General features: G+C 39.6%; 1 protein-coding gene and 1 long non-coding RNA gene across 2 annotated transcripts in view; both read left to right on the plus strand.

Annotated features, from left to right (window-relative positions):
- Positions 1-19,760, plus strand: part of GNAS (GNAS complex locus) — a 140,545-nt gene extending 120,785 nt beyond the window's left edge. Inside the window, exons 6-12 of the mRNA XM_027645789.1 lie at positions 10,784-10,838; positions 11,162-11,235; positions 11,699-11,757; positions 13,387-13,507; positions 14,235-14,365; positions 14,889-14,956; positions 15,860-19,760. Coding sequence (XP_027501590.1) covers positions 10,784-10,838; positions 11,162-11,235; positions 11,699-11,757; positions 13,387-13,507; positions 14,235-14,365; positions 14,889-14,956; positions 15,860-16,006 — 655 coding nt within the window. The 3' untranslated portion in view covers positions 16,007-19,760. The remainder of the gene's footprint in view (positions 1-10,783; positions 10,839-11,161; positions 11,236-11,698; positions 11,758-13,386; positions 13,508-14,234; positions 14,366-14,888; positions 14,957-15,859) is intronic.
- Positions 19,761-22,073: 2,313 nt separating this feature from the next.
- Positions 22,074-23,430, plus strand: LOC113948311. The gene is made up of 2 exons (XR_003528090.1): positions 22,074-22,910; positions 22,957-23,430. It is a non-coding gene; the product is annotated as an uncharacterized LOC113948311 (long non-coding RNA).
- Positions 23,431-25,952: the final 2,522 nt, after the last annotated feature.

The following is a 25,952-nucleotide window of genomic DNA, read 5'->3' on the forward strand; positions in this document are numbered from 1 at the left end:
CCAGATATTTGCAGGCAATGCTTTTTATAGTAGCCAGAGATCAGTGTCACTGCACTGCTTGAAATTCACAGTATGAAATTGCTATTGCAGCTCTGTATCATTTGCTTGGTTTAAAATGATTTTTTTGAGTATGCCTGGTATTAAATTGCCTGATCAAATGCTTTTGAGAAAGAAAAAAAAGAAGAATAACTTTACAACTCACTTCTGAAAGAGAGGTGTGCTCTTTACAGATGCTTTCAGCTGTATGCCAGGTTGTGTGTCTGCTCTACAGAGGCCTGGAGTTGTTTTTGCTGAGTTGAAAGAAGAATGTTTAAAAAAGAAGGAGGGGGGAAAGATGAATTCCTCTGGGAAAGGCAAAAGCTGAAACGTGAGCTGCTGTGAGTTGTTGGAACTGTCAGCCCCGAGCAGGTATTGACAGGTAGCTCTGTGAAGACACCAACTACAGTTCCAGTCCCGAGTGTCACAGGAAATAAATTAAACATTTGAGCCTCCTGTGAACAGGATCAGAGTCAAAATTACTGCCTTTTTGCTAAAGAACCTACCTCCCTAAAACACAAATCTCAGCTGGGATGGTACCTGAATAGGCAAAACTCCAGCGCTGGGTTTCTGTTCTCGCACGTTAAATACATGGGAACTGTTTTGCTGGAGATCTTCCTACAAGTGTATTTAAATAGGGCAGCGCAGTCCTCCCTCACCACCCTGCTCAGAACCCTGCAGCAGTTTGTCTTCCCATTGTTTTGGGCTCATCTGGGGCCTGATTCCTTCCCTGAGCTATCACTGCTTCCCTAGTTCCTGCGGAAACGCTGTCTTGGGTTCAAAATTCCTTTCTGCCACGTGGGATCGTGTCAGCTCCGCCTGCCTCTGTCCCTAAAATTTCTGTTACAAACGATGTTGCCCATTTTTCCAAAAGCAGCTGGGGAAGTGCCTGGTTCTGTGTTTTCCGTGTTTAGGTTTAGGTTTACAAGCCACACACAAGCTGAAAAATGTGGGAACTGTCTGAACCCTTATTTTATCTGGTTTTACAGATTAGTTTTTTCCTTCAAGTTACAGAAACTAGTATGAAGCATTAGTTTATTAATTCTTTTATCATCTGAAGGCCCTTTTATTAGTATTTTAAATGATTAACATAATTTTTTATTATTGTTAATGATGACAATTCTGTGATAATAATACATATGTGATGATCTTTATCAACTGAAACCAATTCGGCTGATTTGATGGCACTGGAGGGAGCTACAGACCATGAGGCCAAGGTTCATAAAAATATTTTGTTGAAACACAATGAAAGGATATCGCATTAGGTTCACCTGTTTTAATTGCTCAGAGCAGCCTACATACTTACAACATCCATAGGTTGTTTTATATTAAAAATTACGTCTGGAATTGAAGGAAGCTTTAATTTCATTAAAAATTACTCATACAGAACTTTGCATAAATGACTTCACTTAAACAGGCTTCTTAGTCTTAGTGACAAATATTCTTTAAACCTGTCTGAGAAGATCCTTACTGCATGTGCTGGATTTAAATTAGATTAGATTGTGAAAAATTATTAAATTTAAAGTTTCTCTCCAAGTTCAGTCCCCACAGAGCACGGGAGTGATGCAGTTGCATTGGTTTCTTTGCTATGTATAAGGTCTAGGACTTAATTAAAAAAGGCTTAAAACAAAAATCCCTGAGTTTGTTCATAGATACAGACCTTTTCCCACCTTTCAGAAAACAGCCATGGCAAAAAATATATCAAAAATATGAATATTTATGGAGAGCAGTTGGGAGAGGAGTTCAAGTCAGCCACACTGGAGTTGTCTCTAGTCCACCTTGGTGGTTTTATAGATAGTAAAGACCGTGTAGACAATTTATTATTTTCTTACAGTTAAGTACTACAGCTTTTAAATCCTTGCATAAAATTAAAAATTGTAGTCTTTAGTGTGCAAAGCTTTTGCTGAAATAACTGGAAAAGATACCAAACTGGATGGAGTATCTGGAAGTTAGTGGAGTCTTTGAGAGTCACAGGAGGTTAAAACCATTTCCAGCATCAGGAGGAACAGAAATAAGGATAGATAAAAATGAAAGCAGGCAAGCAAAATTCCTTTAAAGTGTAGAAAAGATAAAATACTCCATATCTAAAGCAACTTTGATAGTGTTTTGCCAAAAACAGGCTCTCTAATTAGATCTGAGTCTGGTGTTTTCAGCCCTCCAAAATTCAGGAAGAAAAGTTGGAGAAGAGGGACGGAAAGCAAAGCGAAGTGGGAAGTTTTTTTGTGCAAGCATTTAATTGCTTCGCCTTTTCCCATGGTTTTTGTCTTCTTTCACAGCCTTCTTAAAAGAAAAAAAAAAATTTAATAGGGATTGCACCATGTTCCTTCCCACTCCCTCACCTCATGTTCCCGCCCCAGGCTTGCCCTGGGATCAGATCCTGGTGTAGTGATCTCATCCATACCGTTACCTTTCATTTCTGTTCCCAGCCTTGGCCTCGGAGCAGCTGAAGTAATGTGGGGTGGGGTGAGGGGCTGCTCTGAGGTTATTTGACATATATGGGCTTGTGTGGCGGGGGAGCCTCAGGGCCACATGGGGAGAGTTGGATTTAGTCAGTCTGGTTTGGTGGTTGTTGAGAGTGTGAAAACACCTTCCTACAGGTTTGCAAAGTAGGAGCGAAGGCAACTGGAGCAGCCTCGGGTGCTTGGGGTTGTGTTGGTTCTCCATGAGGGAAGCTGTGCAGAACAGTTTCGTGTGGGAGCTGGGAACGGGGCTTGGGATGTAGAGTTTAGGGTGAGCTGTGGCCTTGGTCAGGGTAAAGGAGCACAGATGATCTCCTTAGGGGGGGATACCCCTCCAAAACCATCACTGGAGGAGGAGGGATCCATAAGCAGCATCCAGTCAAGATGAAGAGTCAATGGCAGAGGGGAACTGGTAGGTATCCTGGGGTGCCATGGAGGCCCTTCCAGCGATGCACTGGAATATTGGCCATGTTTGGGTTACCTCATGTCATGTTTGCTGCTCTACAGCCCTTTCCTTCTCATCTTCCTCCCAGACAAAGTTTGTCCATTATATGAACCAGAAAGGGTGATCTCGTATAATGTATGAATTGCTTTCTTAAGGAAGAAAAAAATATGTGTAGCTCTTTCTTTACATAATTTAACTCAAAACTTGCAGTTGGGAATAGGCTCTTAAACTAACTTGGAGTATCTTTATAAAAAACAATAAATCCTGCATTGCATGTTATAAAGAACATTATCCAGAATACTTCTGTGAGAACTACTGTTTCTGAAGCATTCATTGTTCAGATGGCAGGGGAGCAAACTGGATGTGGTAAAAGGCAGGGGGAAGGGGAGGGAAGTTTGCATACAGCTTTAAGCCTGGGTGGAAGTTACTCTACAATTTTTAGAAATGAAAATATCCTTGTAGGGACCTAAAGGAATCCTGTGGGCTGATGGTGCAGTTTGCGTGGAGTGTGTGCACGGTGCCTTTATGGCAGATGGAAGATATTTTACTGGGGCTTAATGCTTATTATAGTTGCAGTTTTTTGATCACCATCTGTAGTCTCTATTGGTTTTTGATAGAGCAACTAAGATTTTATATTTTGAGAGTAGTGTTCTCTGTGTTGTGTCACACCGACTACTACTTCCAGTGTCTCTGAAATAACAAAGCCTCACGACTTCAGTCTGATTCCTGCACTGCTGCTTTCCTGTGCTGTAGAAAATATTGAATCTCCTGATTATACAAATGTCTTCTGTTGGGTAATATTGACAAATACACTGAATAACATTTTTGACATAACATTCTGTTCCCACACAGATAATTTGGATGTAATTGAATGGGTTGATCAAGAGTCTGTGCTAAAAATACAACATTTTCTCACCCACTAAGTGGAAGAAAATGCTCGCTCCAGAGGTGGTTTTGTCAAGTGGAGCCATTTGGAAGTGGGATGGGTTGTGCTGTGACTCCAGATCTGCCCCCCAAGTCGGAAGGCTCGGCTCAGGGCTGCCCTGGGCTGCAGACACAGCTGGTTTGTACCCTCGGCACAGCCCACAGAGTCCTGGTGAGGGTCCAGGGGATGATGCTGAGGCAGAGCAGCCATGGCTCCAGCCTGGCACAGGGGTTTGGGAACCACGTCCCGCTCCAGGCTCCTGGAGGCACCGAGGAGCCCGTGACTGATTTAACCGGAGCAGAGCGCTCCGGCCCGTGCAGGATCCCGGCCAGGATGCCTGTCAGACCCACAGGAGCACTTCAGTACACTTGAGCCAAAAACGTACAGAAATAGTTGGGGGGGGGGGAAGTTTTGAAGATCTCTTTTCTTTCCTTCTGTTTTCCCTTATTTTAATGGTCTCCTGGGCAAAAGGCCGCATTGTTAGAGTTTCAAAAGCGGGATGGTTGTGCTGCAGAACGGGGAGGGGGGGGGGGAGAAAGAAAGAAAAATAGACCTTAGAGAAAGGCTGGCTGTTTAGCATGCAATAAAGTGACTTTTATACCTCTCCCAATCTCCTATCAAATAAATCTCGTGCTAACAAGCAATCAAACCCGTTTCCCTGCCCGCCGCTCCGCACAGCCCCAGCCACATTGTACCTTTCCAGCCTTTGAAACTGCCTGTGCCTATTTTTATTTGTCAGGCCGGGGCTGGGCTGGCCCCATTCCAGATGTGTCTCACAAGATTTGGTGCTGATGAGCTATTTATAGCCCTGTGGTTCCATTGTCATGGCAACCGTGCTAGAGGCCAAGGCGGCTGGGAGCTATTTCTGGACTTGTGCTGTAATGTAAAACTGATTGGGAAAGTTAGTGCATCCTCTAAGCCAGACTAACTTTAGACAGGCAGAGAGGGGGGTGGGGGGAAAGAGGCAACTACAACCTCTTTAAATAGATTTTTCTCCTTCTCCTACCTTTTCCCCCAGTTTTTGGAGGGCTGCTTTGCCTTCTGCTGGGTTTGTCTCCGATTCATTCATGCCTCCCGGCGGATTACACTGCTTTAATTAGGCAGTTTGGGAGGCTGGGTGCGTAACCAGCCTCGATTTTAGGGCAAGGTTGGAGCTTCGTGGAGGCACAAAAGTTAAGGGGGCTTTGCTGAGCAGTCGTGGCTTTTTTTTGCGATAGTCACAGTTTTTTATAGCCCCCCACTTTTAATAATCTGTTTTTTGTGTGTGCTTCGTGTTCTCCGCGCCATATAAGGAACTGTAACCTTGATTACCACAAGATGATTCCAAATATATGGAGTCATACTTTTCAGCTTTCTCATTATTTGCTTCAAAATTAGACCCATGGTGCCCCTCCGCCTCCAAGTGGCTGGAATGCTCGAGGTTCTTCTGGAATTACAGCTGGGGCCGCTCTCAGAATCACTTTTCTGCGATATGTACGCATTAATACCATCTATAATTAAATTCTGAGCTTTAAACTGTTTGTAAATCTTTTTATGTGACTTGCTGCTTTGATAAAGAAATTATAATAACCCCTTGACTTGGAATTGGAAACCAAAAATACATTTGCAGCTTCTTGGGACAGTTTTCTGAAGAGTTGTCTTTTAGTTTACTTCTTTTCACGTCTTATACTACATTTCGAGGTTCATTTCCAGTATAAATCTGCTTTAAAATGGGATCCTTACGTTTGAGGACTGACGTGCAGAATTTCCTTACAGGAACGTCGTATATGAGATGTTTTTAAATGCAATGTAGTTCTCTCCTAATTGAACCAATTTTACAGTACTGTCCCTATGTGCCCGTCCCTAAAGGCTTTTTTTTTCTTTCCTAATTGTGAAGTAGTTACAGTAATTGCAAAGGTTTTGATGGCATTTATTTTCTCCATCTAGTTTTGTTTAGGAAAGAATAAAAGAACTGTGCCTTTCTGAACAATTTTAATTGCCCAGTAACGTGTTTGTGGCACGTCTTCAGCGGCCAAATAACAGAAAATATCAGTATATCTTTAAAAAAGAAACAAACAAAAAACTACTGATGTGCCAGTTGTAATTTTTAACTTAATTTTGAAGAAAAACCTGTCAAGTTTGGTTTCACATAGTCCATGTTTGCAGGATACCATAAATACTAACAGCATAGCTGAAGACAGAATTTATCAAATAGTTAACTGCTGAGCTTTTTAAAAGCTGTTGCTGAATAACATAAAGGATTATGGCAAGGACTAAAAAGGAGGTAAAGTAGAAGTAAAGCATGATCTGTTCTGAAAAATAAAAAGTACACTCATGTTTATAATGTTCAGTTAAATTTCAGCTTAAAACTACTTTAGGGAGAGTTGTGTTAGTTTTGTAGTCCTGATAAGGTATAGATAAATAAATAAAAATCTCCTGGGCATTGGCACAGTTTGGTCTTTAGGGAGATCAGTAAACAAATATTAGTTTCTTTCTGGACATAGAAACTTGAATTGGAAAGTCTGTTTTTTAGAGGCAATCAGGGTAAATGCAACTGTAATTCTTAGTGAAATCTTGATAATTCTTAGTAATATTCTGGTGGTTTCTTAGTAATATCTTGGTAGAAACACATGACTCAGTGGAAATGAAAATTTCCACTGACTCAAGGGACTCTGGGCAATTAAGTCGCTCCCTGAGTGGCTTCCTTTAAAGTGGGGTTATTGCAAGGTGTGTGTTTCGGGTGCGATGGGGGAGGCAGGAAATGCAGCCTGAATGAAGGCAGGCAGGAGTTGGGGGTGTGATTTACTGTCTGTGAAATACCTGGGGGCTTTTAGAGGCAAGAAACTTCACAAATTCAGAGATCTAGTACTGCTGTTGAGGTTTATGAACAAATACTGTCTTTAGTTGGGGTTGAAATTTTGATTTCTTGATTTGTCTTATTGACACAGAAGATGAGATCTTAGTGTGTCTTTTAACAGAGACATTTTGTATACAAATTCAAGTTATGACTCGACCAGAAAAAAAAACCTGATGGAAATAAAGCTCTTCAAATAGGTGTGTTGTCAGTTCGAAGAGACCTTTCCGGTGTTGTTCTAGACTGAAAACAAAAGCTCTTCTTCACAAAGCAAAAAAAAAAAATAATCCTTGTCTGCCAACCGTTTCATCAGATCACAGGGAGTAAGATTTCAGTTACTGTTTATTGAAAAGGCTGTCAGGAAATGCTTGAGGAAAGGCAGTGTGAGTTCCCCCTCCCGGGCTTCCCCCAACGGTGGAGTTGTGCAGGTTCTGAGGTGGAAGGTTCCGTGTGTTACACACCTTTCCAGGAGGGAAAACAAGCGCAGGCTGCAGCTCTTTGTCTGGCAGCAACACTGTTCATTCAGGAAATTCCCCCCCCCACAGGGATAAAGCAACTCTCCCTGTATGAAAAAACTCCCGAATAAATCAGGTACTAGCATATATCTTGATGTGAAGTTGGAATGTGGTTTTGACATAATAAGCTTTGTAAAAATTTGGGAAAAAATGGGGGTACATGTATGACTTAATTATTTTGACCTGCAGGAGCCAAGGAAAGCCTCAGTGTATCTCTCTCTATGAATCTGTCTCCTCAGTGCACCCTTAAAATTAAAGACACTTTATTTGTCCCAAAGATCTGTTTAAAAACTTTCAGGTGTGTTTTTCCTTCCCTAAGCTAAAATAAAGCGACTCAAAGATAAAGCACGTTTTTTATTTCAGATAGTTTTAATTTTGTATTAATACCTTTCATTTTACTATCTCAGACACACATTTACTACTTATCCTAGGGATGCTTCTTCTCATTGTTGCTGACTACAAATAACCTAAAGACTTCTTTTTATTTTTTATTTTTTTTTGTTAGCATGTGTCTTAGTAGGATTGATGTTTTATAACACAGGCAAAAGTGCCTCATACTACGTGACAGTATTTTGCAGAGCAGTAGCTGATCCTGTTATTTAGTCATGTCCAGAATCTGGCCCTAAGTGAGAATTGGCAGCGATGCTGAATGAATTATTTGCTTTCTGGAAAATAGCTTTTCCATATAATCTCTGGGAAAATTTTACAGAGGCAAAAAACTGACTCTGTAACTCGGTGCAAGACTTACTCGCAGTATAAAATTTGGTTTCGTGGTTTGACAGTTTTATTTGAATTATTTCACCAAGGTCACTTCTCTTTCTCCCTGCAAGTTCACTGCTGACACAGTAGATGGTGGGCACTTCTCCAGCAGGCTTAGAACAATCTCTCACAGCAGTGAGTTCTGCACACAAAGTAGTACTCAAGTGGCCTCACTTGTGTTTTGGGTAGAGCATAGCAAGAATTAAAAATAGAAATTAATAATGGTGAATTTGTGTTTATTTTGAATTAGGCTTTGTTCTCATCTGACTGGATTATTAGTTTAATTTACTGGATAAATTGTTTGGTCTTGACTCACATTGACTGAGAAGTCTCTGAACACAGTGTATTGATCTTTTCTGAACTCCTGCTGTTGCTCCTTATTTTAGGTGTATCAGACTGGATCAGACTTCTGTTCCTCTTTTCTCCTTATAGACACATTTATTTTTCCACTGACCAGCTGAAAGAATAATCCCCTTACTTTACATCTGAGCAAAAAATCAAACTGGTTTTTAATGTCTTTAGCCCTTTCTAAAGGACGGACTTTTATGAGCAGGCACACGGAGAGGAGGAAATCTTTATTTAACATATCGCTTTGCTCCATTTTCCCTAAAATGCCACTGGAAGCAGGGTGGGTTTTCTGGTAACTATCACACAGTGAAAGACTTCCTTCTCCAACGAGTATTGTTACGAGTATCAGATGTTACTGAATGTTGGAACTTGTTTTGGGGGGAAGAAGAAATGTTTATTCCATCCGAACTTGTTTTACCTGGCATGAACATTGCTGTTGGAATTCATCTCAAGTACAGTACTGCTGCTCCTATGTGGCTGATGTTTTTCAAGGAAATCATAGGCCTAAAAATAGTCTGCATAAACAACAGTAAGAGGTTTGTACTTTCAGTTCCAGGTTTTAGCAATATCTTGTTGTTATTTTCTAATTTTCAGTTTCCAAAATCCATTAAGCTGATTAGCAGAGTGTTTAAAAATAAAACAAAACAAAAAACCCCAAACCCAAAACAAACCCCAAAATTCACCTCTTGTAGAACCCAGCAGAAAATGTTATGCTTGGATAAATTCATACAGAAAGGCTGGCTCATTGCAGTAATCACCTTTGTATATCCTGATGAACATGTTCTGTTCAGAACATTTTTCAGGCATCCTCCAACTTGTGAAATTGCCACGTGATTTTGAAACTGTGCTCTTAGGGGAGAGTATGGGGTGGAAACACGTGCTGGTTGGAGCTCACGGTTGTTGTATTTAACATCCTCTGTGTACTGAACAAAGAGTTTTATTTCTTCCTTTGGATTTAAAAAAAAAATAAATAAAAAAAATTAAATGACTTAACAGCCTGGAATAGATGAGGAAAAAAATCCCACTTGCAAATTGCAGAGCACAGTTTGTCATCGTTTTATCCTGGTGTGTCTGTCCCCGTGTCACGTTGCATGATGGAAGTGGATCTTTGCACTTCATCTCATGGTTTTTGTAGAGTGTTTATTAAGATTCGTTTTGATGTGCTTAAAATTCTGTAATTCAGAGTAGAGAAAAATTACTTTTCATGTGTCTCTGAAGCAAGATCATCTAGTTCCTGGTGAAAAGGACATTACACTGAAGCTGTTGTTAAAATATACAATTATTTTCCCACCCTTCCCCTGCTCCTCCTTAGGTGTTTTAGGAAATCAGTTGGGCAGAGGGGGCTGGGACTGAGGGCTGAGACCTGTGCTGGTGTTACTGGGGGTTGGATTTTTGATTCATGAATCTGGGACGTGGCTCCCTTTTCCCCCTTGGAATTGTTGCCTGTAACTGTAGTTAATGTGCATTGAGAGAAGGGAAAATTCACCTTTCCTTTGTGATTTCTGCTTCAGAGAGAAAACGATTCCTGCAAAGGAATTTCAAAGGGAACTTGAAGTATATTGGTTTAAAGACTGATTAATCATTAATGTGATGGGTAAAGGCATTGCTGAGGTGGAAGGTGGCTGAGCACTTTGTATCCCTGCCGAGTGCCTGGTGTTGGTTTGGGGGGCAAACACCATAAAATCTGCATCCCAAGCTACTGCTTTGCCACATCCTCGAGTCTTGTAATAATACCACAGTAAAACAGAGTTAACAAGTTGCTTCCTTGAGATTTTTGCTCTTTGAGTTGAAGTGAAAGATAATTAGGAGGTTACAGTTAATTGGTAAAAAAATTTAAAAGACTCCAGGGTATCCTCTTCACATAATACCTAATGAATTTGAATGAAATATATGTCTGAATACCCATTTAGCAGCTACTATTGCTGCTGCTCCAGAAAATAAACTGAAACACTGATATAGAATTGACAGAAAAATCAGTATTCCCTCACACTTAACTGAACTTGTGCTGAAATTGGTTTCAGAATTTCATTTATTTAAAGAATTATAGTGATGATAAGTTGTTTAAAAATAGTTGTTTTTCTTTCAGGAAAACTACACGTAGGCGATTTACCTGAGTCATTGCCTTACCGTTAGCAGTAGCAGGTTATAGTGTAGAATTTATATGAATAAATGACCTAAATTAAACTCCTGGTATGTTTGTGGCAGAGGGAGCCGGCGGGAGGGGCTGGAGTGAGATTCCCAGATGGATTAATTAAGCTGGGCTTGGCCCTCTGCTGGCTCGTGCTGGGAAAGCACGACCAGTGACCCAAATTGAGCAATTTCAGTGTATGATTTTTCAGCATTTTGGGAGTCTGAGAGCATTAAAATACACCAAAACTTAGCTGGCAACTGTCTGTCACTAAAGCATTGGGTAGTTTGTCTAGCTTGAGAATGACAGTTTCTCCTTTTCTTTCCTCTCCCCAGTTTTCTAGACAAGATTGACATAGTCAAACAGAACGAGTACACCCCGTCTGACCAGGTACGTTAAGAAATGACACCATTTATCTGCCCCCCCAGCTTTAGGGACAACTGTCTCATTTTATAATTTCCATTTGTGGCACTAACACAGCTTTTGCCATGCACCGTGTATACTTAGTGTTCCAGTAAAAATTACTTTGTTGTTTGGATTATGTTTATACACAGAAATGCCTGTGAAATCTGACTTACAAGACTTACATCACGTTCTGTGTCACTTAACACTGAAATGCTGTCCCTGTCAGCATGGAATAAAAAGGGGTTTATTTCCATTGAAAAATTACAAAATATCTGTGTTGAATCAATGACTTTCCCTTTATGCTGTAGGATCTTCTCAGATGCAGAGTTTTGACATCAGGAATTTTTGAAACCAAGTTTCAGGTGGATAAAGTAAATTTTCAGTAAGTATCCTTATTTTTTCTTTCTATTTTTGGGGGGTTTTATTTTGTTAATACAATGCAGACAAATACCAGGGTAAATTGGAGGAGAGCCTACAGAATCATTGAGATTTCTGTATTTCTCAAGTTGATATTTAGTAGAAAGCGAGTATGTTTTGATTTTTTGATTTAGGAGTCTGACTTGAAAAGGAAAGGCAGATTGGTGTGCAGTTTTCTGCTTTTATTTTAAATTGCAAAGAACAAAAGGGTTTAAATCCACTACCTCTGTGCGCATACGTTGGTGGACTGTTTACCTGTTCAGGTTCTCCTCATCCTTGATTCCTTTTAGCTTCTATGACACAGGAGTCCTAAAATTTCTTACCTTTTCTACTTGCGTTCAGGGAGAGAAAACAAAAATAAAGACACAAACAAACAAAAAAACCCAATACAAAGTGTATCCTGACTGGATTTATGTTTTTTTTCCCAGTATGTTTGATGTTGGAGGGCAACGAGATGAACGCCGGAAATGGATCCAGTGTTTCAATGGTAGGATCAGAATTTCTGTTTGCTTTATAAAACAGTTCTCTGCAGGGTTGTAATGCCCAGTCTGCATTTTCTCACTCAGGGAAAGCCCCCATCTTTTCAGTGTAGCTTGATAAGGAGTTACCTCAACAGTTGTATGGGTTGGGATTTTTTTTGACATGTACACTTCTGTAACTGCATAGAACATCTTCAGGGAGAGGGAGAGGAGTTAGATAACTTAAGCTTGTCCGTTTTCTTTGGCTTCCCTCTCTTCATGTAATTAGGTTTTTTTGGTGGTGGCTTAGTGCATTATTTGCCAGCTATGTGAGTATAAATTCCAACTATATTCTTCTTCCATATGAAGGTTTACATATGTATGTACCTGTGCAAAATACAGAACTACAGGATCATAATTATATGCATAAAATCAGAATATCACATTTTGGCATATAATTGCAGCCACATGGCTATGTCATGGTGCTTCTTTCCAAATCAGCACTGACCCAGTAATGCAGAGTGAGACTGTAGGGAAGATCTGTCTGGTTAGACCTGCTGTCACATATGGTAAGATGTGGAGTCTCTCAACACCAGTGTCCCCATCAGTTTAGTTCAGGTGACAATGTTTTGAACTCCCACACAGTTGAAATTAGGTGGGTTTGTGTCTGGCCTGAAGTGTGACAGGTACCTTCACTGCAGCTGTTTTTTACTCTGTACCTCTGTTTAGATGTGAAACCTTTCTCCAAATGTTTTCTGGAAGCTAGAGGTGGTGGATTTTTTTTCTCCTTCGTTGTTTGGACAAAATATTGATGAATTTATGCAAAAGTCCATCTTTTTGTAGAAAAGTTACGTTGAGATCTTACAGAACAAATAAAGTAGAATGCAACTTGGAATTCATGGTATATTGCTGCAGTTACTATCAGAGTATCACCTGAACACTGTGTGTATGTGTGGAACTACTGTGCACTATTTTCTTCTGTGCTATTAATAACAGATTTGTTTGGGTTTTACCTCTGCTCCTTCCTCTTCCTGTTACCTCATGGTCTGACTCATCTCTTCTGCTGATGATGCCTGAGGTAGATGAGCCTGGAAGTCAGTCATTGTGAAGAGTCTGGAGCAGCACAGCCACACAGAATCACAGAGATGGGATTCTGTGATCCTGGGAATACCTCCCAGGAAAGAGAGAGACCTCCAAGTATAGCACACTGCAGGGGACTGGAGCAATTAACCATGAATTCAGCTGTCATTATTACTGTTCACACAGATCACCAGTGCTGTTTGTCCTGAGGTCTTCCCCCAAGGGCCCCCCTGTCCTTTCCTGATAGCTCCGAGTTGTTTCTGATTTTCTTTACGCATTTTAAATCTTCTTGAAATTCTCCTCTTGGATTTCTTCAGTTTGTCTCTCTTGCTTCAGTTCCTTCCTTTTCTACATTTTCTGTCATTCTTTCAGCTTCTGTTCTGGGGCCTGCCCTGCCTGCCTTTCATGGTCTCTTCACTTTCTTTTTTGATTTGTGGTACTTAGAAAGCTGCCAGCAGCAGCATCCCAGCCTGTCCTCTGCATGGAGCTGGAAGTCTGGCAGCTTCTTATAGAACTTTGGGATTCCTGGATGTTTCTCCTGAAGTTTGGTATTAACCAAAAGATATTTCTTGGTTTAGATGTGACTGCTATCATATTTGTGGTGGCGAGCAGTAGCTACAACATGGTTATACGAGAGGACAATCAGACCAATCGGCTCCAAGAAGCACTAAACCTCTTCAAGAGTATCTGGAACAACAGGTCTGTGAATTGAAGTTTTGTTGCTCATATCACTTAAATTGCTGATCCTGCCCTGCACTACAGTCACAATTTGTGTCTGGGCCTGGCTGGGACAGGGTTCATTTTCTCCATAACAGTTCATACGGTGCCGTGGTTTAGGTTTTACCCAAACAATGCCGATAACGTTCTGATCTCATAGCTGTTGCTGAGCAGTGTTTGCAGAACATCAAGGCTTTCCCTGTTCCTCACTCTGCCCCTGCAGTGAATCCATTGGGGGTGTGCAATAGGCTGGGAGGGGACACGAGTGGGCAGACCCAAACTGACTGGAGGGATGGTCCGTACCACGTTAGTAAGAGGCAAAAGAGGGGATTTGGGGAGGTTAGTCAGCTTGCTGGGATTGGTCTGCCCGCAGGAGGAGGGGAGTGATTGCCTTTGCATCACTTGTTTTGTTTTCTCCTCTCTTCCACTTACCTTTCACTTGTTAAACAATCATTCCTTATGGCTGAAGTAATTAAAGCAGTGACAGAGCAGTGCCCTGAGCAGTGGATGTGCTCCCCTGGGTGATGGGTTTGGATCAGCAGCATAAACCAACCTCAGGGGGTGCACCCCTGGAATTACACCCTCAGGATTCAGGTTTAAAAGTAACCTTTCAAAATTATCTCAGTGTGCTGCATTCTTGTCTCCAGCCCTGGGTTCAGTTTCTGTCTGATCCAGGCTGTGCCTTCTCAAGTGTTCCCATTTTCCACAGGTGGCTACGGACCATTTCAGTAATCCTTTTCCTGAATAAACAAGATTTGCTAGCAGAGAAAGTTTTGGCAGGGAAATCTAAAATTGAAGACTACTTTCCAGAATTTGCTCGCTACACTACACCAGATGATGGTAAGATTTTTAAGTTTTATTTACAATTTATCATTTCTTTGTTAATCACGTCTGTAATGTTTCTGGTAGCTTCAGCTAAGACTTGAAAACTCTTAAGTAGATGTAAACTTCATTGTCTTTCAACCAAACTTTAATGTTAACTTTTAGGTTCTAATAACAAGAGAATCCTGCCTTCTACACATTTAATATATTAATAATTTCATCTTGACAGATCTTGTGACTTTGGTGTTGACCACAGTCTGACATTTTGGCACTGATGTGTCCTTTGGATTTCCCCAAATTCTACCTGTTGTCATTTCTCTTACTGCCAAATGACTTAGTACTGTGGCCACTGTAATATTCCTTTGTTCTCCTGAAATCTTGCTGTTTTAAACAATGTTATGGTTTGTCTTATCTCACAGTCAGTTTTACCAAGTATATTTCTATCAGACATGAGCAGAAAACAGAACAAGTTTAAGATTTTTTCAGTGCTATTACCAGAAAACATCTGTTTTAATAAGATACTTATTTTATTGTTAATCAGCAACACCAGAGCCTGGTGAGGATCCCAGAGTTACAAGGGCCAAGTATTTTATTAGAGACGAGTTTCTTGTAAGTATTTCCTTTCTTTTGATATTTCTTACCTGATTCTCCTCAAACCTAAACTCTTGTGCACTTTCTGCTATTGCAAAATGCTGTCACTTCTTGTGTTGTTTATATTTAACATCCACACTGCATAAAACAGTTATGTTGAAGAGCTTTACTGCTGTTTCTCAGCTGCTATTTGGATATTTGCTTGTTGACACAGTACCTAATTAAATACCAAAAGAATGGGTGAGAATTAAGAAACCTCAAATAGAATCAAGAATGAAATCTTGCTCTTATTAATGGGGCCAGATTTTTCTTCCATGCATTATTTCCAAAGATAGAGACTAATCAAAAGATGCATCATTTGTCAAATATTAATGTTCTTTTCATTATCTTTCCCATTACTGGCTAGCTGAAACTATAATAGACATTATGGGGTTTTTTTTAAATATTGTTACAATCACTTATAACAGTGAGCCTGGCAATCAAATTGTGGACTCATTTTAAAATGGAGCAAAATAGAATATTGAGAGAGGTTTTCTGTAAGTGGGAAGCTGGGATAAAATTGCCTTGTATAGGGAGGCAAAATCCTACTTTCCTCACGGCTGAATGGACTAGGAGTTGTGTTGCCAAATTCACCAGAGCTGTGTATAAATAATGGCACTTTTTTGATCTCTCATTCCACTCTGGAGTTTCCCAGTTTGCAGTGATCTTCTCACCATGTAATTCTGCTCATTTTAAATGTCATGGTTTAGGTGAGAGGGTGAAAAGTTGTGGGTGTTTCACCGCTTAGTCCCACCCTGTGAAGGCACAACTCCCACAGAGGCGTCTTTGCCTGCGCTCGGCCGCGTTTTGAGAACGTGGGGGGGGAGTTGCCCAGTCAGTTTTATTTTAACCCGTTTATTTGAAATCTCTCACTTTCCACAGAGAATCAGCACAGCAAGTGGAGATGGAAGGCACTACTGCTACCCTCACTTCACGTGTGCCGTGGACACAGAGAACATCCGGAGGGTTTTCAATGACTGTCGGGACATTATTCAGCGCATGCACCTTCGCCAATACGAGTTGTTGTGATGGAGAGCACTTTTTTCTGTGTTTTGGACTCCTTATTCCTTATTAAAACAAAAAAAAAAAAAGAAAAAAAACACCCTTGCCCACATAGGGTGGAAGAGAACTGTTTGAATCTCCCATTGATTTGCACCCCTCAACTTTTTCTCCTTGCTGGACAATAGCAGCACTTCTAAGCTTGCTTCTGTACCCCTCGGACAGTTTGAGATGGCCCCTAACACTTAAAAAAGGCCATTTCCATGAGGATTCCCTAACACTGTTATTAACAAAAAAAGGAAAAAAAAAAAAAAAAGAAATAAAAACTAATTAATTAAAAGCCCTGAATGTGGAGCACCTGAAAGAATTGGGAATGAAAAAAAAAAAATTAAAAGATAAAACAAAAATTGGGGGAGAGAAAAACCTTAGGTAATTTAGCACTGTTGTGGGCATAATCCTATAACCCGTGATCTCCACTTTGTATCACTCACTGCATCCGAGTAACGAAGGTGCCAAGTCACAGACCAAGTTTGAAGACAGACCCTTGAGTTTGGTTCTCTGACTGTAAATGTGGCTTTGGGCGGAAATACTGACAATTCTCCAACAGACCTAGACAGTGCAAAAACCAACTGCTACCTTTCAGAAGGGTATTTTTAAAACCAGTCTTGGTGGTCTAAAGACAACCATGGACGTTTATGAATCGAACTGCGTTATGGCCTGTGATTGCAGAGAGAGTTTAACCACACACTGTTTTCAGTTTGTCCACTGATGATCCCGTCTGCTCTAAAAATCATTATCTGGACTGTAGTCCTCACAGTCTTTCCCTTCTTTTTCTTCTTCCCTCCCCTCATTTTTTATTTTACTGCTGGATTATTATTCTTGTACAGACTGTAAAATGTATTATTTTGTACAACTTTATTGAAAATAACTTGTAGAAGATCTTTGTGCCTTGATTATGGCTGTACCTGTACAATGAGCTAAGATGTAAGTATGTTTGATTGCGCTGTACAGCTTTGTCAACCCTATCTGCAGCATTAGCTCAAGGTAGGGAAAATTTATCTGTAGTTTAGTTTTTCTGGTTTATAAAAGAAGGAAAAATACTGTTTAGTAAAAAAAAAAAAAGGAAAAAAAAGAAAAAAAAAAAGAAAAAAGTACAAATTGTGCAAACTTAACCACTTTAAAAGTGAGGTCTTCAACAAGTGACCAGATGTTGCAGCATCGTGCTTTTTAATTTTTAGCTTTAATTCATTTAAATCTCTATCCAAATGCAAAACATGGCTTGTTTCTACATAAACCAAATTTTGCTACAAATTATAAATGTTAGTCTTTGGTCATTCATAGTCCTTTTTTTTTTTGCTAAAAGACAAAACCCAGAACAATAACAAGACACGTAGGGCATCATGTAGGTCTGGTGACCATCTCTAGACTGGGCCAAATACCCACCAACCTCGGCTTGCGCTGCGTGGGCAACGACTCCCAGAATGACAAGGTGTGCACTGCCCTTGGATTTGGCCACTGAATCCCAGTTTCAAACGACATTTTTATTTCTCTTTTAATAAAGAGATACTTTAGAACCTTTTTTTTTTTTTGTTTTATATTAACTATATAAGTAGCTTAAAGTGAAGATGTGTGGATTTTTTCTTAAACTTGAATAATTTATGCAAATTATATGCTTAGAACAACATGTGGTACAGTAAAAAGAAAAAAGAGCAAAAATCACTGTAGCAATAAGAGAGCATGTAATTTTAGTAACTACTACACTGCTTTATATTTTATACCTAGGTGTTTTATGTCTCTGTGAGTGTGTTACTTTTTCATGTGTCTAAACCTACGTGTACAATTTGTACAGAGTCAGAAATTACAGCTGTAATAACACATCTAGAACAGTGTTAGCCTATATTACTCAAACACCCCTCTTTCCTTTTCATTTACACCCCTAAACTGATCTGGATCTTACTGCAGTGACTTTAAAAGGAAAAGAAAAGAAACAAAAAACAAACACCAAAATACTTGCCTCTTTACCTTTCACACTAGCTTCCCTCCACCCAAGAGACCGTGTTAGCTTTCTTTTTTTGGGAAGAGATCCAGTTTAAATTAAAATGAGGGTGTGGTCAGTGATGTGCAGCTTGATTTGCTTCAGGTATCGGATGCCTTTTCAATACTGAGAACTGCAACTGTTCAGAATTGTGAGTTTTCATTTGCTTTTGTGGCTAAAGTCTTAAATTAAAATTAATCACCTTGTCCATCTTCGTTAGGGAGCAGGGACATGGTGGAGTTACTGTCCCATCTCAACTCAAAATTACTTGTGATCTTCCAGAAGACTCTGAATTTAAAAATTAGAGCTGTGGTTGTTACTTGCCTTTTCAGAATGATCTTTCCTGTTCACAGGTTTAGACAGTTGCCACCTGAACTTTGTAGAACTGTAGGAGAACATGACTGAAAATAGGCCCTTCCAAGTCAGAATGTATCCAGTGCCTGTAGGTTAAGGGCTGGTGTTTCCACTAGGGAAAAACGGGACACACGTAATGGAAAGGAAACTCATTGTGAGCCTTAATTTTAGTTACAGGAGCCAAAATCTTTATTTCGGTGCCAACCCTTATGTTTTTAAGCCTAGGAGGAGTTGGTGTGAACACCAAATTCATAAATGGAGAAAACCTGTAGTGGTGTGAGGAATGTAATCTCTTGTCTGAGAGAAACAAAGCACCTCCATTAAAAAAAATAAAATAAGCTTCTTCCTCTGATAATGAGGAAACATAATAACAATGAGCTATATAAGACAGCAACAGTTTAAGAAACCTAAAGCTTTATATGAACAGAAATCTTTAGGGGATGCTTTTTTTTTTCTTAAGTGAGGAAAAGGGCAATTGTTTTGAATATGGTTGAGTTGCACAAGTACAGAGTGTGTATGTGTGTGTCTTAATGTCTCAGTATTGCCTTTGTTAGTCTCTTTATTAGTCCATGCAGTTTGGTGGCCTGGTAAATGCAAGTCTTATTTTTAACAGCTTTCTTTTTCTTTTTTTCTTTTTTTTTTTTTTTAAGTACAAAACCATAAAGCTTTAATGCTTGCTATTTAATAAGTAACTGTGTTTTCTTCTGTCTTTAATTTAGTGGCCATAATTTGCAGTTAATTGAACCATTCCAACCTAATGCTTACCCATATTTCCTAGTTTTGTTTTATTTATTTATTTGAACTTCTTATTTTCATGATTGAGGACTGTCACTTCTGTCTCATTCATCTGTTTGGAAACTTCTGACCTTACAGCCAAAACTTAACTCATTCTACTCAGTATTCATCGTGATGCTGAAGTGTAAGATACCTGCAAATGTAAACACTACCACTTTTATTAATAAAAGCAAATACAGTGTTTTTAGGGCACATTTGCATCACTATAGTTGAGGTTGTGTCAGTATTTCCATTGTGAACCTATGGAGGGTCTCTACCTTGGCACTAAATTGCCCTAAGCTGAATCTTTGCCATACAAGGCTTCTGCTCAAGCATGATTTGGTGGGTTGGTTTTTAAACAGTTTCCAACACAAACTCTTGTTTCTGTTTTAAGTTATACAACTGTTTTGTTGGATGGGGATTGGTTTAAAAAGAAAACAACAAAAAAAAACCCAACAAACAAACCTGGTTCAAGATTGTTTTTGGCACTTCTGTAACTCAGAAATGGTTTTGATTTTAAAACAACCTTTGGCAAGCCAGTAACCTACAATATGGTCTGATCACTTTGGGTATTTTGTAAAAATAATAATAAATTGTAGAGATGTTGTGGTTTCAAAATCAGCTACTGTGCATTCGCAGTAACTTATTTCAACCCAAGAACTTTTAGTAATTTTTTCCATCAGAACACACGTTCAATGTGATGCAGGAGAGTAGTGATAACTCCTGAAGGTTTTTTTCTTTTTTAGTAGTGTAGAGAGGCAAAGCCACTACAGACTAAAAAAGGATTCAGCTGCCTCTGAAGGCATCAAAAACTGCTCTCTTAAAGGCTGAAAGTGGAGCTGTGTAAGTTGTTAGGAGCAGACTTTGATGCAAAAGCAGAGGAAGGCATCCTGGATCAGCTGTCAGACAGGAGCCCTGAGGGCTTATCTTCAATTATCTAAAAACTATTTTGAATTGTGGCATTGAGGATAGGATTGAACTGAGGGTATGTCCTTAACTCCAAAGGAAGGGAAGCTGACTGTGCTTCACTGTGCTGCAAGGAATTGAGATCTGCAGGATGGTTTTGTTTTACCAGTAAATCTATGCACAGAAATATTAATGTTCATCACTTTAGAGTCTGAGCACCTTGTCCTCTGTCGTGGCACAGTATTCCTGTCAATGGTGTAGGATGTTTTGTATTATTTATCCTATTTTCCAATGTCAAAAATTATGTACCAGTAAAAACAAGACAAACACAGGAGATTGACCCCAGATCTGGAGGCAGAGCCCGTGACTGAGTGCCAGTCCAGTGCCTTAGTGACAATACTGTTGGTTATTGGTGCTATACAAGTGTCTAAAAGAGTGATAAAGTTGTTATAAGTTATAAAATTCCATAAATTACTCAGGAAGAGAGTAAGTTCTCTTCTTTCCCCAACTGTATGTAATATGCTGTGTGTGTTCCTAACAATGCTGGCACTCATGAGACCTCTTCCATGGAAGTAGATGGTAAAATTCCTACTAACTGTGATAAGGATCAGGGCCATAGATTACCATCAGTGGAAATCTCACACGGTAGCAGGTCCTCATCCCTAAAATACATTTTGAGTTTCTATAACAGGAAAAATATTTACAAGCAAACATCTGTTTGCAGTCCAAACCCAAGAGTGTACCCTTCTTCCTCAGCTTGGTATCTCTGAAAACTCATCCATTGGGAAAAAAATCTTTCTGTTCTCTGACAAACTTTGAAGCTTCTTTGTAAACAAAATAAGCTACAAAGGGGATTTCTGAAGTTCTGCTGATGAAAACCTTACACTGAAATATCTCTCTCCTGACTGAGAAGACAAATTCCAAGAGAGAACCAGTTTTAATCTTGGTCATAACCAGTTGGTTTCAATCCTGGGAGTGGATGGTGTCAGTTGTGGGTAAATTGCTTCAGAGTATTTTACTGTAGTGCAGAGATTGCTAAAATTTCAGCCACAAGCACTGGCTTTGTAATTAATCATTTTCAACCCTGATTCTTGTCTTATTAAAAGTTCAAACTGCTTTTTTTCCTGTCTGCTTTCAGTGTACTGAGCTGAGCAAAATGGGTGCAGTTTAAAGCACAAGTGTTACCTGGGAGGAGGTGGGGAGGCAAACTAATCCCTCACTGCATAAAACAAAAAGGTAATAAGGTGGGGGTTTTTTTCTGACTTCTGTATCCTATAACCTTAGCCTGGTTGTGTGGAAAAAATAGGGTAACAATGGCAAATGCTCGTTGATACCTCTGCAACATGGAGAACTGACCAAATGTGTAATATATAATTTTAAAAAAAAAAAAAAACCAACAAAACAAAACCAGAATTTACAGATTTTCCTGTTTTTTTCACTTAGGAAGTCTGCCTCAAAAATCTTTATTGACAGGACAAAATAAAACCTTTAAATATTGTCCCAAACAGAGAGAATGATAAGTTTTTGAGGGAGAAGATTATGACATTAGGGGATTTTATGTAACAACATGCTTTCTAAGGCTGGGCTACTGGTAGACAAATGTAAGCAAATTCAAAATTAAAATGTGAATGTATCTCTTCAATTTACCCAGTTGTTTTATTAAATGAGTTGGCTAATTTATTCTTTTAATATAGTACTGCTCAAATTTGGAGAAAGACAAGCTTAGGACTAAATTTACTTAGGAGTAAATTTGGGAATTCTCTCAATTCTGTTGTTCTGTTATGCAAACTAATGTTTTTTAGGCTGTGAATTTTATGTGAATTATTAATAGTGAAGTGTAGTGTTTCTATCTGTAGTTTCTTGGTATTTGATATGACTTTGGAATTGTATCATTCTTGCAACTAAAATGGCAGAGATCAGGCAGAGGAAGGAGCTGCTGTGTAAGGGGTAGGAATTGCCACATCAGGTTTTGGAGGGGGGCCCATTCCAGTTCTTTTTTGCTACATTATCAGTTTTCTGTTGGCAGGATCAGAAGAGCTTCCATAAGAAGACAAATTAGGGGTTGGGTGAGAGAACCAACATCTCTGTGTGAGACCTCAAAGTATTAATGGAAGGTATTTCAAACTTGCTTTAGGGTAGAGCCCCTGGGGCAGTGTCTGTCCTGAGGGGGGAGTGTGATGGGTGATACGGATGGAGCTCAGGATTTTTAATCTCTGTTCTCTTATGATTTGAAGGCACGACATCCAAAATGAAGTAGCGTATTTCATGCCAGTTTTGGTGCTAACCTTGAGTTCTGTTTCTCACAGGGCAAAACTCTGCTGGGCTGCAGAGGCTCATCTTTGTAAGACACTCTGGAAGCCCAGAGCTGCCACAAGCAACAGCTCTTGGGAACCTGTTTGGGATTTAAAACCGGGGAGTTTACAGCCAGTTGTTCTGTCCTACAGCATGGCCCAAAACCTGCTGCCTTTGGATTCAGCTGCTTTCTCCTGTCCTCACCCCCCTTCCTCTTACAATGATGTGGTTGAGAAGGGAATAGAGCAGTTATGAAAGAAAGTTCTGAGACAACCTCAGCCAAAGTTTAAAGGAGATGGGGAAGGCTAAACAGTCCTCCTAAATCCATCCCATTGGACACTGAAAAATAGATTTAAGGGAGAACATTCCCCAGGTGAGTGATCCAGTTTGGGATCCTTACACAAATTTTGCAGGTCAGAGAATGTATCTCTCCGAAAGGCCAGGATATCTCCAATTAAGGAACTGCAGAAAAAACACTTGGTGCATCCATTCTAGAGCTGGGACAGTTCACTGAAGGGTGAGTTTAATGATCAGTTTTCAAATCAGCTGGAACTTGCTTTGAGGCAAGAAAATGTTTCTGCTATAGGCTCATCTTGGAAAGTACTTGGGGTGTTGTGAGGCTCTGCTTTTAAGCAATTCTCAGTCTATAAATATAATTCCAACTTTTAAGTTGCTGTTTGAAGAAGACCAGAATTGACATCCCGTCAGCAACCTCAGACCCACCTTGTTTTGTCTCACAGTGCTGCTGTTACCTGGCAAAGTGTCATGTGTTCAATGTCTGGAACAACACTGTTCTATAACTGTGAATCTCCAGGTACAAACAAAAATGCTTCATCTTGAGGTTCTGCTTGAGAAGGAAGAACTCTTTAGCCAAAACTCATTAGCCTAATGATGCTGCTGTAATTTCCTACCCCATTTGAAAGTTATAACCTCACCTCTAGTTGAATGTATTGGCTGCTTTGTAAAGGGCTAATGATTACAAAATACAAATTTATGCTAAAAGCATTTGTAGAGGGCAAGGAGCAGAGGGAATGACAGAGAATGCCAGGGTGGATATTTTTTAAAAAAACATATGAATAAAAGGCAAACAGTTTTTGTTGGAAATCGGCTCTTCTGTTTGGGATTTTTCTTTTATTCCAGGAAGGAACCAAATGAAGTTGGATGATCGGCTGTATTACATTCAGCCCTTTAGGTAGCAGATCTTGAAGTATAGTTGTTAAATAATCTGCTCAAAAATCAAGCAACAAATTTTGATAGTTGGGTGGAATTGAAACTTGAGCGTTTGATCCTTGGTTTATTCTTCTGGATTTTGTTGGGGATGTTTGGGGTGGTTTGTTTGTTTGTTTGGGGAGGTTGTTTTTATTTTGGGTTGGGTTTTGTTTGTTTGGTTTTTTTTTTTAAAAGGTAAGAGAAAAAAAAAAAAAGAAAAAATAAGGTAGTTTTCCTTATTCCTCTAGATCTGGCTCTTCACACACATTCACTTTCCAGAATGCCTTTACTGCTTCCTCAGAGCATGCAGAGGCACCAAGACTGCCCTTCATGGGGTATTTATTGGGCTTAAAATTTTATCTCTGTCTCAAAATTTATCTCAAGATTTGCTCTCTGCCTCATCACTGCCTCATCAAAATCTCATTGGATGGGAATTGGGACTCAAGAATATTTTACACACAAAATGTACTCAAATAATGCATTTAGGGAAAAATCTGTTCCATTGATTTGTGGAATAATAAAATCTTGCAGGGACATTCAGGTAAATGTAAGTGCTTTTATTTATGAACATTTCACTGAAACTTTGTAAAACACAAATCCATATGGGAGAACACACTTAAACCCAAGAAGACAACCTTGTTTCCATTCAAAGTTGTAAAAGTTTAGTTTGCAAAATCAACTTCTGGTACATTTAATGTTTCATCACAGTGTAAGTGATACCTTGAAACTGTTGGGTTTGATCTGATTTTACCTCTTGTTTATGGACCTGAAGTGGGGCAAGCTTGGATATTGCAATGCTGCAAAGGGCTATTCAGCAAATGTCTGGCTGTTACAGATCCCTAGTTTTCTCCTCGAGGAAAGTTGAAAGTAAATGCTTTGAGTATTGTTTGTTCTTTATATATTAAAAAAAAAATAAATCTTTTTCTGTTACTGCAATCAAAATAAAGAGAGATAAATATATAAAGACAAAAAACTTCCGGTTTTAAGATTCAGAGACTGAAATTACTGGTATCAATAATGTCTAATGCCAGTGTGTCTCTTACAGGCAGTTGGTTCCCAACCAAGTGGGAAGTTTTGTAGCATATTTACCATCAAAGTCTTACAAGTCCAACTGTTGTCACTACACAGAAATTTTACCTGCTCTGAAAATGCTTTTTCCTGAGGTTCAGACATACAGCTTTAGGCCATAAGCTCTGGGCACAATGAAATTCCTCAGACTGCAGATCCAAATATCCAGAGCAAATTCCAGTCATGGGAAGGAAGCCTCTCCTACCTGTAGAAAAAGATCTGTCATAGAAACTGTATTTAGTTGAGCCTTCTGTAAAGAATTAACATCTCCTCCTAAGCCTCAGGAAGTATCAGCCTTGTGGTTTTCCCATCCATTTTCATTGGAATGTTAGTTAGGTTCTAGCCTTGCTTTTTCTCCAGTTTTAAGTTTTCTGAACCTTCTGTTAAGATACTATAACAATTACTCTGAAATCACCTTCAGAGAACGTCCTACACCTAATTACACATTTTATAACATCATTACAAGCCAAAAAAAAAAAAAAGCTGATGAAGCTGAGGAGGTGTATAGATATTTCTTATGAGACTCCCAGAAAATAATTTTTCTTTCTTGTTTTAGGATAGATTAAACTCAGATTTTTCTTAGGAGCTCTGACTGGTTAATCACACTGTCTGTTCCGAGTCCACTGTTATTTCCTCATGTCTACAGGATGGAAATTGCCCGCTAACCAAATGGAGATGAGCCAACAACTTTTTCTCAAGGATATTTCCACTGGCTTCCAGCCTCAGCCTGTCACCTCACTCCCAGTTTGTTCCTCATAAAAAATGCCCAGTGATTCCACAGGCGTTGAAATGCCCCTCACTGTCTCCCTGACTGCAGTGTCTGGCACAGGTAGGGAATGTGTCTGTTGTGCCTCTGCTTCAATCCATGCTTTTTATTCTGGAAAAGTTTCTTTTCCTTTCTGTTGGCAGAGCAGAAAGAACATTATCCCGGGCTCACAGCAGTGTTGAAGCAGTGTTTCAGGAAGGGCCGGTTCACCACTGTAGGGCAGCACACGACAACACAACTCACTCTGTGCTGCAGTTCGGGTGCTGCTGCACATTTTCTACACTGAAATTTGAAGGGCAGTAAATCCTTTGATCAGCACAGACACTTGAACAAGGACCATGGCTGGTGAAGATCCTACAACAACTTATTTCTGAGCAAGGATTTTTTTGGCCTTTCTTACTGAGCAATCTCGTGGACTGCATGGAAGACAATGTAATTCCTTTTTACTAGTTTTCAGTTAGAAACTGAATGAGAATAAAGGACCATTTAAATGATTAATCAGCAATGCTCTTGGCTGCCCTCCAAATCCCAGAACACACCCTCACCCTCCCCTTTCTCACAGTTAAGCTCTT

The sequence above is a fragment of the Corapipo altera genome, unplaced genomic scaffold, assembly GCF_003945725.1.
Source record: "Corapipo altera isolate COAL_440 unplaced genomic scaffold, ASM394572v1 64, whole genome shotgun sequence".
Lineage (NCBI taxonomy): Eukaryota > Metazoa > Chordata > Aves > Passeriformes > Pipridae > Corapipo > Corapipo altera.